At 39.7% G+C, this 15,118-nt stretch overlaps 1 protein-coding gene across 15 annotated transcripts in view; it reads right to left on the bottom strand.

Moving 5' to 3' along the window:
- The window catches only part of dyrk1aa (dual-specificity tyrosine-(Y)-phosphorylation regulated kinase 1A, a), a 225,845-nt gene that overhangs the window by 122,099 nt on the left and 88,628 nt on the right, over positions 1–15,118 (bottom strand). For 9 of the 15 annotated variants that reach the window (XR_011341584.1, XM_069888870.1, XM_069888868.1 and 6 more), the window contains 4 exons: positions 14,813–14,992; positions 8,816–9,122; positions 5,721–5,845; positions 4,346–4,915 (listed from right to left, as the gene is read on the bottom strand). Coding sequence is in view for 12 of the 15 variants with exons in the window: in XM_069888870.1 (XP_069744971.1) it covers positions 4,346–4,915; positions 5,721–5,845; positions 8,816–9,122; positions 14,813–14,992 (1,182 nt within the window). In the remaining 3 variants the exon portion in view is untranslated. Of the gene's footprint in view, positions 1–1,114; positions 4,916–5,720; positions 5,846–8,815; positions 9,123–14,812; positions 14,993–15,118 lie in introns of those variants that run through there. The other 6 variants (XR_011341582.1, XR_011341583.1, XM_069888865.1 and 3 more) reach the window with 6 other exon arrangements.

Here is a 15,118-nt window from a genome sequence, read left to right as displayed (position 1 = left end):
AACAAGACTGGCCAAGAGCTCATAAAGAAATAATCTGGTCTCAAACGTTGATGACAGCAGACCTCATCCAGAGTTTAAATCCCAGTCTTCAGTGCCTTTGTTACCAACTAGAGGTAAAAGTAAGCATTTGAGAATCGAAGGGAGGCATTTGAATGTGTCATGATCCTTGAGGAAAAATTCTGCAGTGGTCATTAGACAAGATACAACTATACAAGTGTAAACATCACTTTGGACAGGAAGTAGTGCAACGTTAGCTTAGTAAGATAAACTGCTACTTAACATCTGTCTGGATTTTGTGAAACATGAAAGATGCTGGTAATGCATCATCTCCAATATAATTTCTATTCCTCACACTGGTGTGAAATCTGTAATTTCCACCCCCACCGCCTCCCATCCCTGCAATTCAGAAATATTTTCAGCCTGACAAGAATGGCTTAAAAAAAGTTTTTAAAAAAATATTGCAATTTGTTCATAATAACTGAAATACATTGCTGTGCTCAACAAAGTAGAATACTGTTTTCCATTGTTAAAAGTCATCTCTCTTGTTTCTCTCCACAGTTGTTGTCTGCTGTGTCTTTTGAGCATCTACAATATTTTTCTTTGAAATATCACTTGTTCACCTAATGCGCTGTATAAATTTCAATTTACAACTTTCAATCAAACATGGAGGGAAATCAATTATTTTTAAGTTATTCTATATCCATAATCTTCACTCCAGAAGTTGTCATTTACCAGACACTGTATTGAGCAACAAGGAATACAATATAGCCAACTGCACGTTTCTTAACCATAACTGTTATAATTTCTGTCGAAATGGAGGCGGAGGAAAGAACCACCACCAGAATTTAATCCATACATCAATGTTAACAAGTAGCAATAAGGGCAAATGACATTTAACCCAAATAATGCTAGCTGGAATAAGATAAGGAATCACATCTCAGTGATGTGTTTAAGCATTGGTTCAGGCCTCGAGAGAAAATATTGTCCCAATGACTAATGAATTTTCAGCATTATCCTGGATTTTTAAAGCTAAGATAATGCTTGAATCAGTGTATCCAGATGCAAAACTCAGTTTTTGAAACCTAAAAATAATCACACACACAAAAAGAAAGAATGAGGACCAATTGTTCAATTTATCATACATAAGGACTGCGTGACTATAATACAAAGGGCTTGTCTTTTGTCATTTAACATATTACAATATACACAGCAAGTCTTGACTAGGTCTTACAATCTCTGGACACAGGTACTTAACCTTTTTCCACGCTGTTTATGTATACAATGCACAGTCAGAAGTCCTGTAACCAAACTGTGTAGTCAAGCAAACAAAACTGGACTGTTAATTTAGGCGAGACAGGGGAGAAAAGGAGAAACATGGGTAAGAGTGCTGAAAACAAGGCAGTGCCAGGACACAAATGAGACACGCAAACACAAGGCATGAGGCACACACGCAAGGAAAAGTGTGCATAGTGGCAGGATTTAATACAGATGTTTACAGTTATGATCTGGATACAAATCTGACTAGTTTTGAGTTTAAAACTATCTCACATCATAACTATTTGAATTTGGCATTTGTTTGTTTGACAGCTGATGATACAGCATTAAATACTCCTAAAGTAGGTAAAGAGCAAGTCAGTGTTGATCATTGCCATTTAGCATCTAAGATCTTAACTTTAAGATCCAATGCACTGCACCGTAACATTAAAAAGCTACCATTCTGTAGCATCGGTATTTAAATTTGCATGGTTTTGGTCTCCGGACTTGTGGCAAAGGAGATTCATGCACCTCAATGTGCCAGCAGTAAACATTAGCAATCAAAATTACCTCTAAAAATTGAATTCTGCCCTTGAAAGGGCGATTATCCAATGTCTTGTCACATTGGAATCCATTTCTCAATATTCAAGGACAGATCTTCAACCACAGCAGTGAGTGGATAAAAGTTGTACTACAACAGGTAGATGCATATTCCGTTCTTGTTTTAATATTTGTACCGTAATAGTTGGTTTGAGTGAAATCGTATCTTGTAGAATTGTCCATTTTGTAGAGAAACATCTGCACTTGGCAGCCAACTGACAGAGGTCAAAGCTACCAAATATTTACTTCAGTCACAGTGTCTGCAGACTTTTGTTTTACTTCCACCGAATATTTGACTGGATTGCTCAGAACAACAATCCCTGGGCACAGTGAAAATCCAATTATTTAGATTCTCATTAACTGCAGTCTGAGAGTGAACGATTTTTGCCATTCCGAGCACTGATCCGCTTGGATCAGGGTATGGCCATTGTAGAAATCTATTTCAGGTTACAGAGCAACAGATAAATTATTAGTTTCAAGGAGAAGCCATTAACCAAGCTATCTGCCAAATATGTCTGCAGGTGTTTATGGTAAAAAGTCCAACGTTAGGCTAGCGTATTTAATGGCATATTGTCTCAAAAGTTTTATTTAGAGATTGCAGATATCAATTGTAGATGTCATATGCAATTGCTGTCCATCATTTTTGCCCTTAAAGATAAAAAAAAATGGCTTACTTTGGCTCAAGTGAGATTGTACCATCTAAAAATGTTACACATGGGTCTCTTACGTAGCATGCACAGAATACCAAGTGGTCCATTAAAATATGGATATTAGCACAAAACTGCATTGTGAATGTTGGTCCTTCCCACCTACTTACACACACCAGATCTCGTCTAATTAACTGCTCTGCATCAGTGAATACTTAAGGTCCCAAGGCCTGCCAAACAAACAACTAATGACTGGACTTGCATAAAATAAGAAACTAATTTTCAGGTATCAAAGGAATCCCTTTTGGGGTAAAAATGAAACTGCAACATATTTAGGCTATGAAAGGACTGCATAAAGCTATCAGTTCCAGTTTTGTTAAGCAATAGGTATAGCCATAATTATAATTAACATTTAAAAAGAAAAAATGATCTAAATATACCTTGTCAAAAGTGCAGAACTGCTACATTATTGGTTACAGACATCTATGTGCTATAAAAACAGCTTTGGTACAATAAATTATCAAAAAAAAAGGAAAATAAATTCTTGTAAAATTCACAGCATAATCGTGAGGCAAGAGCAGTCACATAAAATTCTGCCTTTTAAAAGTGTTCATAATGAACAGGAGTTGTCTCTGCGCAAAGTAATAGTGGGGAAATCACGTGCTGAAGGAAAAGGAGGAAACAAAATTCAGGTTGGGATAGGAGAGAGAAAATATTCCAGAAAATTGAGATTGCTATTTTGTGCCATATAACAGAGGAAGTAATCCACGTGGCACACATGACTTCAATTCCTGTAACTAGTCGTAGAACAGGAGATGGAGCAAGAGGAACAGGGGATCGTTACCAGAAGAGAGAAAGGTGCAATAGGGTCAAATTGTTTCCTCTAACAAAGGCCTTATTAATTACCCAGGCTTGGTTTTTAAAAATTAAGGACTATTTGAAAGTTCAATGACCTCTGCGCAATGGCATGTCAAATGACGTCCAACCTCTTAAAACGATTTGTCAGTCAATGTCCAAAATCGAAAGGCCCAGGATATCCAACTGCCATTCAGAAAAATGTAAGCGAAAGGCCAACAAGGACCAGGTGATTGCCATTCACTGCATCTTAATAATCAGACCAAAATAAATGTTCAATCGCTAATTCAAAGCCTTTGAATGATTTAACCGATGAGGGCCCAAAGAAATCTCCACTCAAAGCTTCAGTAGGATCAGAACAAGGATGTTTCACTAACCATCACTCAGCATGCCAGATGTGCTTTGGAAATTCCATTTACAATGTCCTTTCAGTTCATGTTTGTATCTGCTCTGATGGCAGCAAGCCCTCCTCTGTGCAGCACATCATAGGATCATGTGAGGATATTCCAGGGACTCGGATTTAAAAATCTGACAAAGTAGGTCAGAAAAGACAGAAGAGTTTGATTGCTCATAAACAAAACAATCTCTGCAGTTCCATTTCTTTTTTCTCGGGTGGTTTTTAAACTAATGCTGCTACTTCACCCATGCCAAGTTGTGCTAGCTCAGGTGGTGGGATGCTGTGTAGGAGAATTGTAGCTTAAGGTAAAGCTACAGCTTTGGGTGACCCATAACATGAAGTGTAAGATGATTTCTGGGCATGAATCCAGTCTTAAGCACTGACTCCACAGTCCATTAGCAAATTCCTTTTCAATTTAAAAATATAATCAACTCTGCACTCTTGACCTATCAATCCTGTTTCCTTTGTTCCAAAGCAGCACTGTTTTCAATGCACTTTGTTCAAACCCCCACCTTGAAGACACACAAAAACAAACCCCATCTCAGTGTAGTCATGAGCTTGCAACGGGACTCTGCTGAACACAAACACCTACCATTGGAGACTCCTCCCTATCCATTCCTTGTCGCGTCGACAAATGCCCTTCTGTCATGTAATGGGCAGGACCTGCCGTTGCTGAGAACTGATAAACTTGCGGGCCAGACATTCCCGTCTCTTGACGGGGATTAGCATATGTACCCAAATTAACGTCCACAGTGCCATTTTGAGCAAAGTCCAAGGTATTGGCAACAACAGGCCGGCTGTGATAAGCTTGAGAGCCAGAAACAGATGAAGAGGAAGTGGACGAAGAGGAATTTGAGGAAGACAAGGACGTCATGGAGTGGTGGCTGTGTCCCACTTCCATCGAGTCCTGGGCAGCAGCGCCATTTGTTGGGGAGTTATAAGCTCGAGGCCTGTTCCGGGTCCCCATGGTATGTCCATGATGGTGGTGGTGATGGTGGTGGAGGTGATGATGAGAGCTGTTAGAGTGGTGGTGGTGTAACGCACTCTGTTGTTGAGGGACAACGTGAAACGTTGTCTCTTGAACTGGATGAGTTTCAACCGTGACTTGTGAAGTGGCATCACCAGGAGTCCATCCCAACGTCACAGGATACTGTTGTCGAACCTATATTTTTAGAATGCACAGGGGTGGGGGGGGGGGAAAGTTCATAATATCACTATTAAACCAACTATGAAAAAAGACAGAATTTTAAAACCAGAATTAACTGACTCTAATAGAATATCAATGGAACCAAAGTTACAGAATGCAGATGTAAATGAAACTCTAATTGGCATCTCAAATCCAATACAACATACCTGTAAATTTTAAAAACACCAGACGAATTGAAAATATCACTTTTTAAAAAAAGCCTGTTTTATTAACTACAAGATATGTACATGGACTGTAAGGCAGAGAAAAAACAACCTTGTGTGCAGTGATGGATCAAAGAATAGTCTTGAGAGCATAGGATAATAAATTGTAAATTATGAATGGGTGCACTAATATTTCAGTATCTATGAATAAATGAAAAGTCTGAAATGTTCAACAGTTAAACAAAAAAGTGAAAGCTGCAGGAAATATCCCCAAAGAGCTCCATTGCCCAATAACCCCTCTCACTTTAAGGCTTGCCTCTATAAAATCTCCTTCAGCTCAGGAGGCATGGTTGCTAGTTTTTGCATAACTTTTTTGCCAAAGCCACCATGAACCAGAGGGGAAGCACATTCACTCTGATGTCGCAAATGTGTTGGTTTATTTCTCTACTGAGATGTATTATGTTCTTTGTCTGGAGAATTCTCATCAAGAAATTGATAGAACTGCCCAAACCAATCACATGTGCATTGACGGAACTGACCGTCTGATCTCACTGAACTCAAATCTGTAGCCACAGGGATGTGAAGGAAACCTTTTTTCCCCCAAGCACAGAGCTCACCTGTGGGCTGTGTGTCTCGCAGTCCATGGCCTGGACAGCTCCGCTGAAATGCCCACCACTATGCCGGTGCTGATGTGTTGGGTCTGACCTTGCTCTTCCACTATTACTTGTCCCAGAAGAGCCACCTATTAAAGATGCGCATTAGTATATGCTTCATACAAAACATACAAAATATGTCTTGTGTGGTGTGTGAGGTCTGGGAAAGGTGATGGTGGTGGGAAGGGCTTAGGTAAAGAAAAGAAAAAGGGATCAAGACAGGATACATATGTCATTGTATTGGTACCACTTCAACTGACTGAAATTGCATTCATACCATTTAAATACAGTGTAACACTTAAATACACTGTAACATTAATCAAAACAAGCGTCCCATAAAAATACTCTTGATATGGTGGCAACTGAAACTCATGCAAGTGGATAAGATATTCAAAAGTAGACAGAAGCAACTTTAAGCACATGATGTGCTTACAGATTAAACAGGAAAATGCACTTTGCAATAAGGTACAAAGCAGTAGCACACGAAGTGACTATGTCATGAACCACAAGAATGATGCTACATTTGTCAATGTACATAACACATGTCACTGTCTTGGAATAGATTCAAGTGCATACATATGCCAATTCTAAAATCAATATATAAAAGCTGATAGAATCAAGTTGAAGTGAAAGTTAAACTGTTTAGTGGTTGAGGGAAGTTAAAGATTTACTGAACCAGAACGATCTAAACTGCTCCCTGACCAACAGCAGTACTCACCCTACACTGATCTGAATGAAGGGAACCTATCTTGCTGGACCAAAGCATCCAAGATTTCAACAGTGCACCTAGTGTAGAATCTCTGGTGAGGCATGGGTTCCTGATTCACTCTGAGTAGCTTTGACAGCAACCTACAGCTACGAATTTTTTTTTTCTTTTTAGATAGCTTTTAAAAATAGAAATAATTACAAATTTAATTAAAACACAAAAGTAATTAAAACCATTAAACAAATTTAAAATACCAACATCTTCCTTATTACTTCATAAGCCTGTGAGACAATCCCATAGAAACAGATAACTCACCAACTCAGCATTCCAATCAGCAAGTCCAAGACTGCAACATTTGACAGTGCACCCAAAATCTCAGACTGTTATTTAAATAGATAATTGGTGGCAGTTCCACAAGCATTAGTCAGCAAGATCCAACCCATAAACCCACTGTGCCCTTCTAAGAAATGATGCCCAGTAAGCAAAAAATTAAAACTAAGTTGATCTCTGTATATTTGAAGCTGAGAAAAAGGAATGTCAACAAACAGGACATCCTCCATCAATGGGATTCACTGTGAAGACTTTTTGTTTGTCAGGTGGGTGTGGTATGCCAGTGACAGATGGGAATTAAAAGCAAAATATTGGAATTTCAAATTTGATAACCCTGAGGAATATTGTTTATGAACTTATTGGAACAGAAATAGATTCACATACATTTACTTAAAATTCCTATCAAATCTTTGAAGTGATGTATATCTGTGACCAATCTGAAAACAGCAATGGTCACTTTAATAAACAGATAATCATTTAACTGAAACAAAAATTGTAAGATAGGAAGGGGTGTGTTTTAGCTCTTTGGATAATAAGAACATTGTAAAAAGAGATTAATGATGCCACTTGAACACATGTAAACCTGGCTTTTGAAACCTCTGACCACTGACATTCCTGTTAAAGAAGGCACAGATTTTAACCATCACCTGTGAATGAAGAAAGGACAATATATGTATATGTATGCAATAATCTAACCATGGGATCATTAAACACAATATTGCTGGGGTCAGGAGATTAATTCTGTTTTTCACATCTCTCCATGTTGTGTAAATTTTTATTATCCTAGCCAAATGGTAAAAAAATTACAAAATTGCACTGGAACAGATATTTGCAGCCTACAACATAAAACAAGTTTCCCTCAATCAGATTCTAATAGCATTAAAAATGTTAATACATTTAAAATTTGTCTGATTTTGGAAAAAAAAATGACAATTTTACACAAGATGGTACACAGTACAGTTCCGATTATCCAGAACTGGATTCTCTAAAATCCTCTTTTATCTGAATATTCTTCGGAACCGAACTGACCTCACAGATCGAAAAAAAATTTATTCAACATGAAATTAAAATAATGATTGTTCTTGTTTCGGGTAACTCCCTCCCCTCTCTCTTTCCATTTCTTCATTACCTTCCCCTATTGACTTTTCTCTCCAACTCTCAAACAGCACGCCACTGCCTCCCAGCCACAAGTGGTCGGAAGAATCCTGTGTCCCGGTCTCATCAAGGGGAGCGGCCTTCTAAGCAGGAACAGGACCTCAGATTCAGTGGCGTTCCCTCCCCTCCCTCCCTGACACACTGGAGCTCCCATCATCCACTCCAAACCCTCCCCGAGGCCTATTATTGCACACGAACACTGGACTTCCCAGTGTACCTGTGCGACAGGCTTAGGGAAGAATTTGGAGTCAGGACTCAGGTGTCAGAAGCTCTGGTGACCGGAGCATACCGACTAGCCAGTGAGTGTTCCACCAGCCTGGGAAGCCTCCCCGAGGATTGGTGGCAGTGGCTGTGGGGACGTGGCAGGGATCGGTGACAGCCAGAATTTTTCTGATGAGAATTAAACATTATTTTAATGCTTAAAAAGCCTTCCCTTGTTGTTTGTTGTCGTTTAAACATTGATACAAGTGATCTGCTGTTGCTACAGGACTGTTTTTTTAAAAATGACAATTTATCTGAAAAAATTTCTTATTTCGGACAAGTTATTTCAGAGTTGCATTGTACTCAACTTGGATTGCAAATGAGCATAATGCACATTAAAAAATATTGCAATAAAGCCATATTTTATTGTCGTAGGGCTGCTCCTCTAAATTCAGCAATTCAAAGTTTCACATTTGATCTTTTCGGGGGCCATCAAATGCAAACGAATCTAAAAAGTGAGATGACATAATTTGCCAGATCTGATGGAATTACTTGGAAAATAAAAATGGACCCAATGACAATGGTCTCTTGACACAATGGGTATAATGGACTGTGAAGGAAACAATGCAGCCATTTACAATTTATTATACATTTTGTAGGTGCGTACCTGAACTTGAGGAGGTGCTAGAAGAGGTGCCCGTAGATTGTGACTGTTCCATGGCTGGACTTGTTGAAACACTATTACTTGTGTTTGTCCCTTCATCTGCTGTCTTTTTGAAAAAGCTATGCTGCAGAGCATAATAGGGAGCTATTCGAGTCTTAGGGTCATAGTCCAGCATCCTTAAAATCAGATCCTTGAACTTCAGGTAATCTGCTACAGTGTGACCCGACTCCCCAGCTCGACGTCCACCAGGACCACCAGTTTCTACTCCAAGAATACTGTGCAGTTTTCGGGTTCCAGGTGGCTTATATTCCTATGAGAAATATTAATGAATTGTGATTAGTTCTACTTCAGGCAACTGAAACTGTACTGAGACAGAACATTTATGATACACATTCATAAAATCATTGCAAATTGAATTTTAAGGGACCAGACTAAATAATTATGACAGCAACTTTCTGCCCCAACAATAAGTTATCGTGCATGTGGTGCATGCAAATTGTGATGCAGATTGACAGAAAGGTGACAAAGTTTATATATTCCCCATTTGATGGTAGAAAAATGAACCATTTATACCTTCAACTGATAGTAATATAGGCAAATGACTGAAGCAGAATGTACCATATCAAAATGGCCCGATGTTTCCACTGCTTCCTTCAGAGGCCCAACTAGTTGAATCCATTCTTGGATTGAACAACTTCTACAACTTCACTCATTTTCATCAAATCAAAGATGTAATAATGAGAACTTGAATGAGACAAACCTATGCCCTATTCTTTGTTGGATACGTGGAATTGTTTTAGTTGTATTCTGTTACCTTCCTCTTGATCTTTATTTGATTGGTGGTTAACTATATTTGCATCGTTTCCTGAACTTGTACAAAACTGGGACATTTCACAACCCTTCATCATTCTTAAGTTGGCATGGCCTAAATCTGACTCGTAACTTCCCTTTCTTCACATCTCCAATCTACTGGGGGATAGATTAGTTAGCAGGATCATTATAAGATCACTAACTCTATGATTGCACTTCCTTCCATGTTTCCTGGGAGGATGCTGTTCCTTTGGCCCAGTTTATCTTTGTCACAAGATCTGATGTGGAAACTTTCCAGACCAGTATCTTTAATATGTACAGTATTTGCATTTTCCTAACCAAAGCTTCCCCTCTACCATAGCTGACGTGGCTTTCAAGTCTTCTCTATTTCTTGCACTCTTGCCGTTAACTCCTCTACTCACAGCTAAAACAAAAAGAGAGTTTCCCTTTGTACTTTTTTTCCCCAAATTCTAGTGGGTGCCTGGAATGCATTAGTAGGGGTGGTGGTGGAGGCTGCTAAACTGGGGACATTCAAAAGACTTTTAGGTAGGCACAGGTAAGGGAAAGATTAGATTGTTGAGATTTATATGGGTTGATACAACACTGTGCTGCAATGTTCTTTGTTCCAAGATCATCAATTATTTCCACCATTTCTGATGGAATTCCATGAGATAATCTTCTTCTGCCTTCTCCGCTTTGCAAAGGGACTACAACCTCCGGTCTACTCTTCCAACCCCATATCAATTCGCTTTCTTAAGATACTTTTGCATTACACCCCTCCATTTATCCTTTCTTCCAACATTCAGTGGACACAATTTGGTCTCTTCTGCACTGGAGATCCCAAGCCGATTAGGTGACCTCTTTGAGGAACACCAGTTCATTCTTTAAGACCCTGAGGTTTGGTTTTGTCTGCATTACATTCTCACTCCGACAGGTTTTTAATCTCCCATGTTAGTACTCTTGCCAGCTCAAGGAAGAGCAACTAATCTCAGAATTTTTTTTTTTAAATCAACGTGTTCTTCTCTTCTTCCTCCAAGGATAGAGCAGTACCAGTCTTTAAATTGTTTTATTTTTCTTTTCAATCTCCAAATGCTGACTTTTACAGTAATTGTTATCTTTGATGGCTTGGTTCGACACCCTATCACAGATGTTTCCTCTTTTCTCCATCTTTCCTACTCTCTGCATCTTGAAATACACACACCCTCTAACTTTACAGTACTGACAAAGAGTTTGTGATTTGAATCATTGATCGATTCTCCCATCTCCTGGATGTGCCAGACACATTTAGTGTTTCCACCATTTAATAATTCTGTTATAAATTATGGTATGTTTCAAAACTATCAATTAAATGAGGATACATTTCGACTTTCCAATGACTGTGATGTGGTGATTTATCAATTTTTAATTTGATATGCAAGCAAAATGTTTCAATATTATATTTTAAAGGGAAACAAAAAAAGTGTGAATGCTGAACATCTTACAAAACCGAAGCACCAAAGGTACTCTGAAGCTCATACAACGTGAATAGTTAATGTTTCAGGCTGATGAATTTTCATTCCAACAGTGAATCATTTAAATAATTTGAAAGAGACTTTAGCCATATAGTTTTAGAGTCAGGAAGATAAAAGTATTTCCCCTTGAATAATGCTAGGCAATAGCTATGTGGATGAATTAAAATGATAGTAAAAATGCCAGATTTAAAAAAAATAGACGTACAGCACTGTAACAAGTCTGTGCCGCCTAATTTACACCCCATTGCTATCTTCTTCAGCATGGTGCTGAAACAAGCCATGAAAGACCTCAACAATGAAGATGCTGTTTACATCCGGTACTGCACGGATGGCAGTCTCTTCAATCTGAGGCACCTGCAAGCTCACACCAAGACACTACAGCAACTTGTCCGTGAACTACTCCTTGCAGACGATGCTGCTTTAGTTGCCCATTCAGAGCCAGCTCTCCAGCGCATGACGTCCTGTTTTGCGGAAACTGTCAAAATGTTTGGCCTGGAAGTCAGCCTGAAGAAAACTGAGGTCCTCCATCAGCCAGCTCCCCACCATGACCACCAGCCCCCCACATCTCCATCGGGCACACAGAACTCAAAACGGTCAACCAGTTTACCTAACTCGGCTGCACCATTTCATCTGATGCAAGGATCGACAACGAGATAGACAACAGACTCGCCAAGGCAAATAGCGCCTTTGGAAGACTACACAAAAGAGTCTGGAAAAACAACCACCTGAAGAAAACACACAAAGATCAGCGTGTACAGAGCCGTTGTCATACCCACGCTCCTGTTCAGCTCTGAATCATGGGTCCTCTACCGGCATCACCTACGGCTCCTAGAACGCTTCTATCAGCGCTGTCTCCACTCCATCCTCAACATTCATTGGAGTGACTTCATCACTAACATCGAAGTACTCGAAGACCCAACTGCGCTGGGTGGGTCATGTCTCCAGAATGGAGGACCATCGCCTTCCCAAGATTGAATTCAATGGTGAGCTCTCCACTGGCCACCGAGATAGAGGTGCACCAAAGAAGAGGTACAAGGACTGCTTAAAGAAATCTCTTGGTGCCTGCCACATTGACCACCGCCAGTGAGCTGATCTTGCCTCCAACCGTGCATCTTGGCGCCTCACAGTTCGGCGGGCAGCAACCTCCTTTGAAGAAAACCGCAGAGCCCACCTCATTGTCAAAAGACAAAGGAGGAAAAACCCAACACCCAACCCCAACCCACCAATTTTCCATTGCAACCGCTGCAACCGTGCCTGCCTGTCCCGCATCAGACTTGTCAGTCATCAACGAGCCTGCAGCAGACGTGGACACACCTCTCTATAAATCTTCATCTGCGAAGCCAAGCCAAAGAAGAACCTACACCCCAGTACGTTTTTGAAGGGTGGGAGGAAACTAGAGCCCATGGAGAAAACCCACGCAGACTTGGAGAGAACATACAAACTCCTGACAGACAGTGCGGGTTTCAAACCCAGATCCGATCCCAATCACTGGCACTGTAAAGGAGTTGCGCTAACTGTTTAACCATTTGTGCTGCAAAATATATTTTTTTTTAATCTAAATCCACAGCAGATAAATACTGAGAGCTGGCTCTTATCAACGTCATGGAGATGGAAAAAAAATTGGTATTTTCTGGTTTGCAGCAATACACGGTGTAATATTTAGTAGGCTGCCATCAGCAAAAGGATAACTACATTTCACTAAATGGAAGATAATATCTAGAACAATTTCTTCACTCTTGCTTGGAAGTGATGAATGGTGAATGTGGGCTCAATTTTAACATTCAAGATTAATTTGGACAGGTACATGGATGGGAGAGGTATGGAGGGATATGTACTGGGTGCTGGTCAGTAGGACTAGGCAAAGAAAATGGTTTGGCAGACACTAGAAGGGCTGATGGGGCCTGTTTCTGTGCTGTGATGTTCTATGGGGAAAAAAATCATAGAACTCCCTCCTACAATTGTCTCCTTCGAAATATTAAGTGTGGTTTTTTTACTATTAACAATCAGAAAATGTTTTGGGTTCAGGATAGGCTTATCCCACTGGGAAAGGGAAAAGATGGTAAGGAAAGGGAACCATGGCTGATGAAGCAGGAGAGGCAGCTAATTAAAAGGAAGAAATAAGAATACATTAGATATAGGAAGCAGGAAAAAGGGCAGAAGGGCTCATGAGAAGTATATGATAGCCAGGAAGGAGCTTAAACAAGGACATGAGAGCTCAAAGGAGGGCATGAGAAGGGGTGTGCAGCATTAAGGAGAACCCCCAAGGTGTTCTATGCATACGTTAAGAACATAAAGATGTCAAAATTGAAGGTGGGGCTGCTATAGGATAAAGGAGGCAACATGTGTCTTGGGGCAGAGGAGGGAGGTTGGGGAGGTCCTAAATAAATACTTCAGTATTCATAAAAGAAAAGGACCTTAATCATGGTTAATCTGATTGGAGACTAAGTGCTTGGAGTGCAGTTTTGTTAAAGCAAACATTTTGTTTCACCAGAGAAACAAGCAGAAGACCTCAAGGCCCAAGGCAGAATCAACGAGGTCTTCTGCTATTTACAAAGTAGGGAATTAAGGGATATGGGGAAAAGGTAGGTCGGTGGAGATGAACCGATCAGAACTTTTCCTTAATGACTTGATTGTTTTATTGTCATCAATAGAGGATGAGCAAATGTAGGTTCTTGGGAGTCACTATCTCGGAAGATCTTTCCTGGAACCAACACACCAATGGCATCATGAAGAAAGTCTCTACTTTCTCAGGAGTTTGCGGAGGAGCTAGTGGAGTTGTTCAAGTGAACCGGTACGGACTTGAAGGGCCGACATGGCCTGTTTCCGTGCTGTAAACAGTTATATGGTTATATGGTGAGGTCAGAAAAGAACAGGCTTGTGTGCTTGAGAACGTGGGGATTAAGGAAGAAGTAGTGTTGGATCTTCATCGAGATTGATATGTCCCTGGGGCCGTAAGCAATATGTCCCAGGTGAGGGAAGATAGCTGGAACAGTAGCTATGATCTTTGAATCCTTTGGCCATGGGGGTGGGGGGGGGGGGTGCCAGAGGATTGGAGAATGGCAAATGCAGACCCCTTGTTTTTCAAAAAAAAAAGGTAACGTGGAGAATCAAAAAACTTTTATATGAAAAATCAATCAGCTCCTCAATATCTGGGTTGGTATTTGCATAAAAAGTCAGTCGTCTCACAGCAGTTCATAAAAAGGCAAAGTGCCTTTAGATATATTTGTTAAAAGCAGCACAAAACATGCCAAAATCTATGACCTTTCTCCATGAAACTGTGCATTTTAATCAACTGTCAAAAATCACACCAAACCATCAACATAATAAAAATTAAAGCAGGTTATAAATTAAGTTGAACATGTGATTCTGGCTCAAGAGTTAAATAATGTAAAAGATTGGTCAAATTTATGTTTGTCATTAACATTAAAATCTGCACTCCAATGTGGAATAATACTTCAACATTTATTATCAGAATAAAATTAGAAAACATAATCCACTTAAATACTTGCATTATTAGACATTCTAATCCACTAGCCCTCCATTCAAAGTTCTGAAACAGACAGCGGTCATGAAATTGACATACATCTATCCAAAAGATGAAAACTTAATATAAAACCCCATCAGTCACCAATTGCTAACACATATACTAATAATATTTCAAATAAGTTCAAGTCCTTACTGTGTTTCCAATTTTTTTTATGTTACTCTTGATATTCACCCTCTTGCCATCTTTGGTCTTCTTTACTGTCCATGAGGCATCAGATAACTTCTCAAAAAATTTACGTGCTTTGGGAGCCTGATCTAAAATGTGAGATGGGGGGATTCCTAGAACTTCTACAATTTTATTCATCTGATCCACCTAAACAGAGAAAATAAGAATGGAATTAGTAATGCTAAATTCAAGAGTGAAATTTCATCTTATATATTCTGGATACACATTTAGGTTAGAGCTACATTAACCTGTGGGAGTGAACACACCACTCTG

Source organism: Narcine bancroftii, chromosome 7 (assembly GCF_036971445.1).
Source record: "Narcine bancroftii isolate sNarBan1 chromosome 7, sNarBan1.hap1, whole genome shotgun sequence".
Taxonomy (NCBI): Eukaryota; Metazoa; Chordata; class Chondrichthyes; order Torpediniformes; family Narcinidae; genus Narcine; species Narcine bancroftii.
Note: the sequence above shows the minus strand (reverse complement) of the source record. Positions and strands in the feature narration are given on the sequence as shown.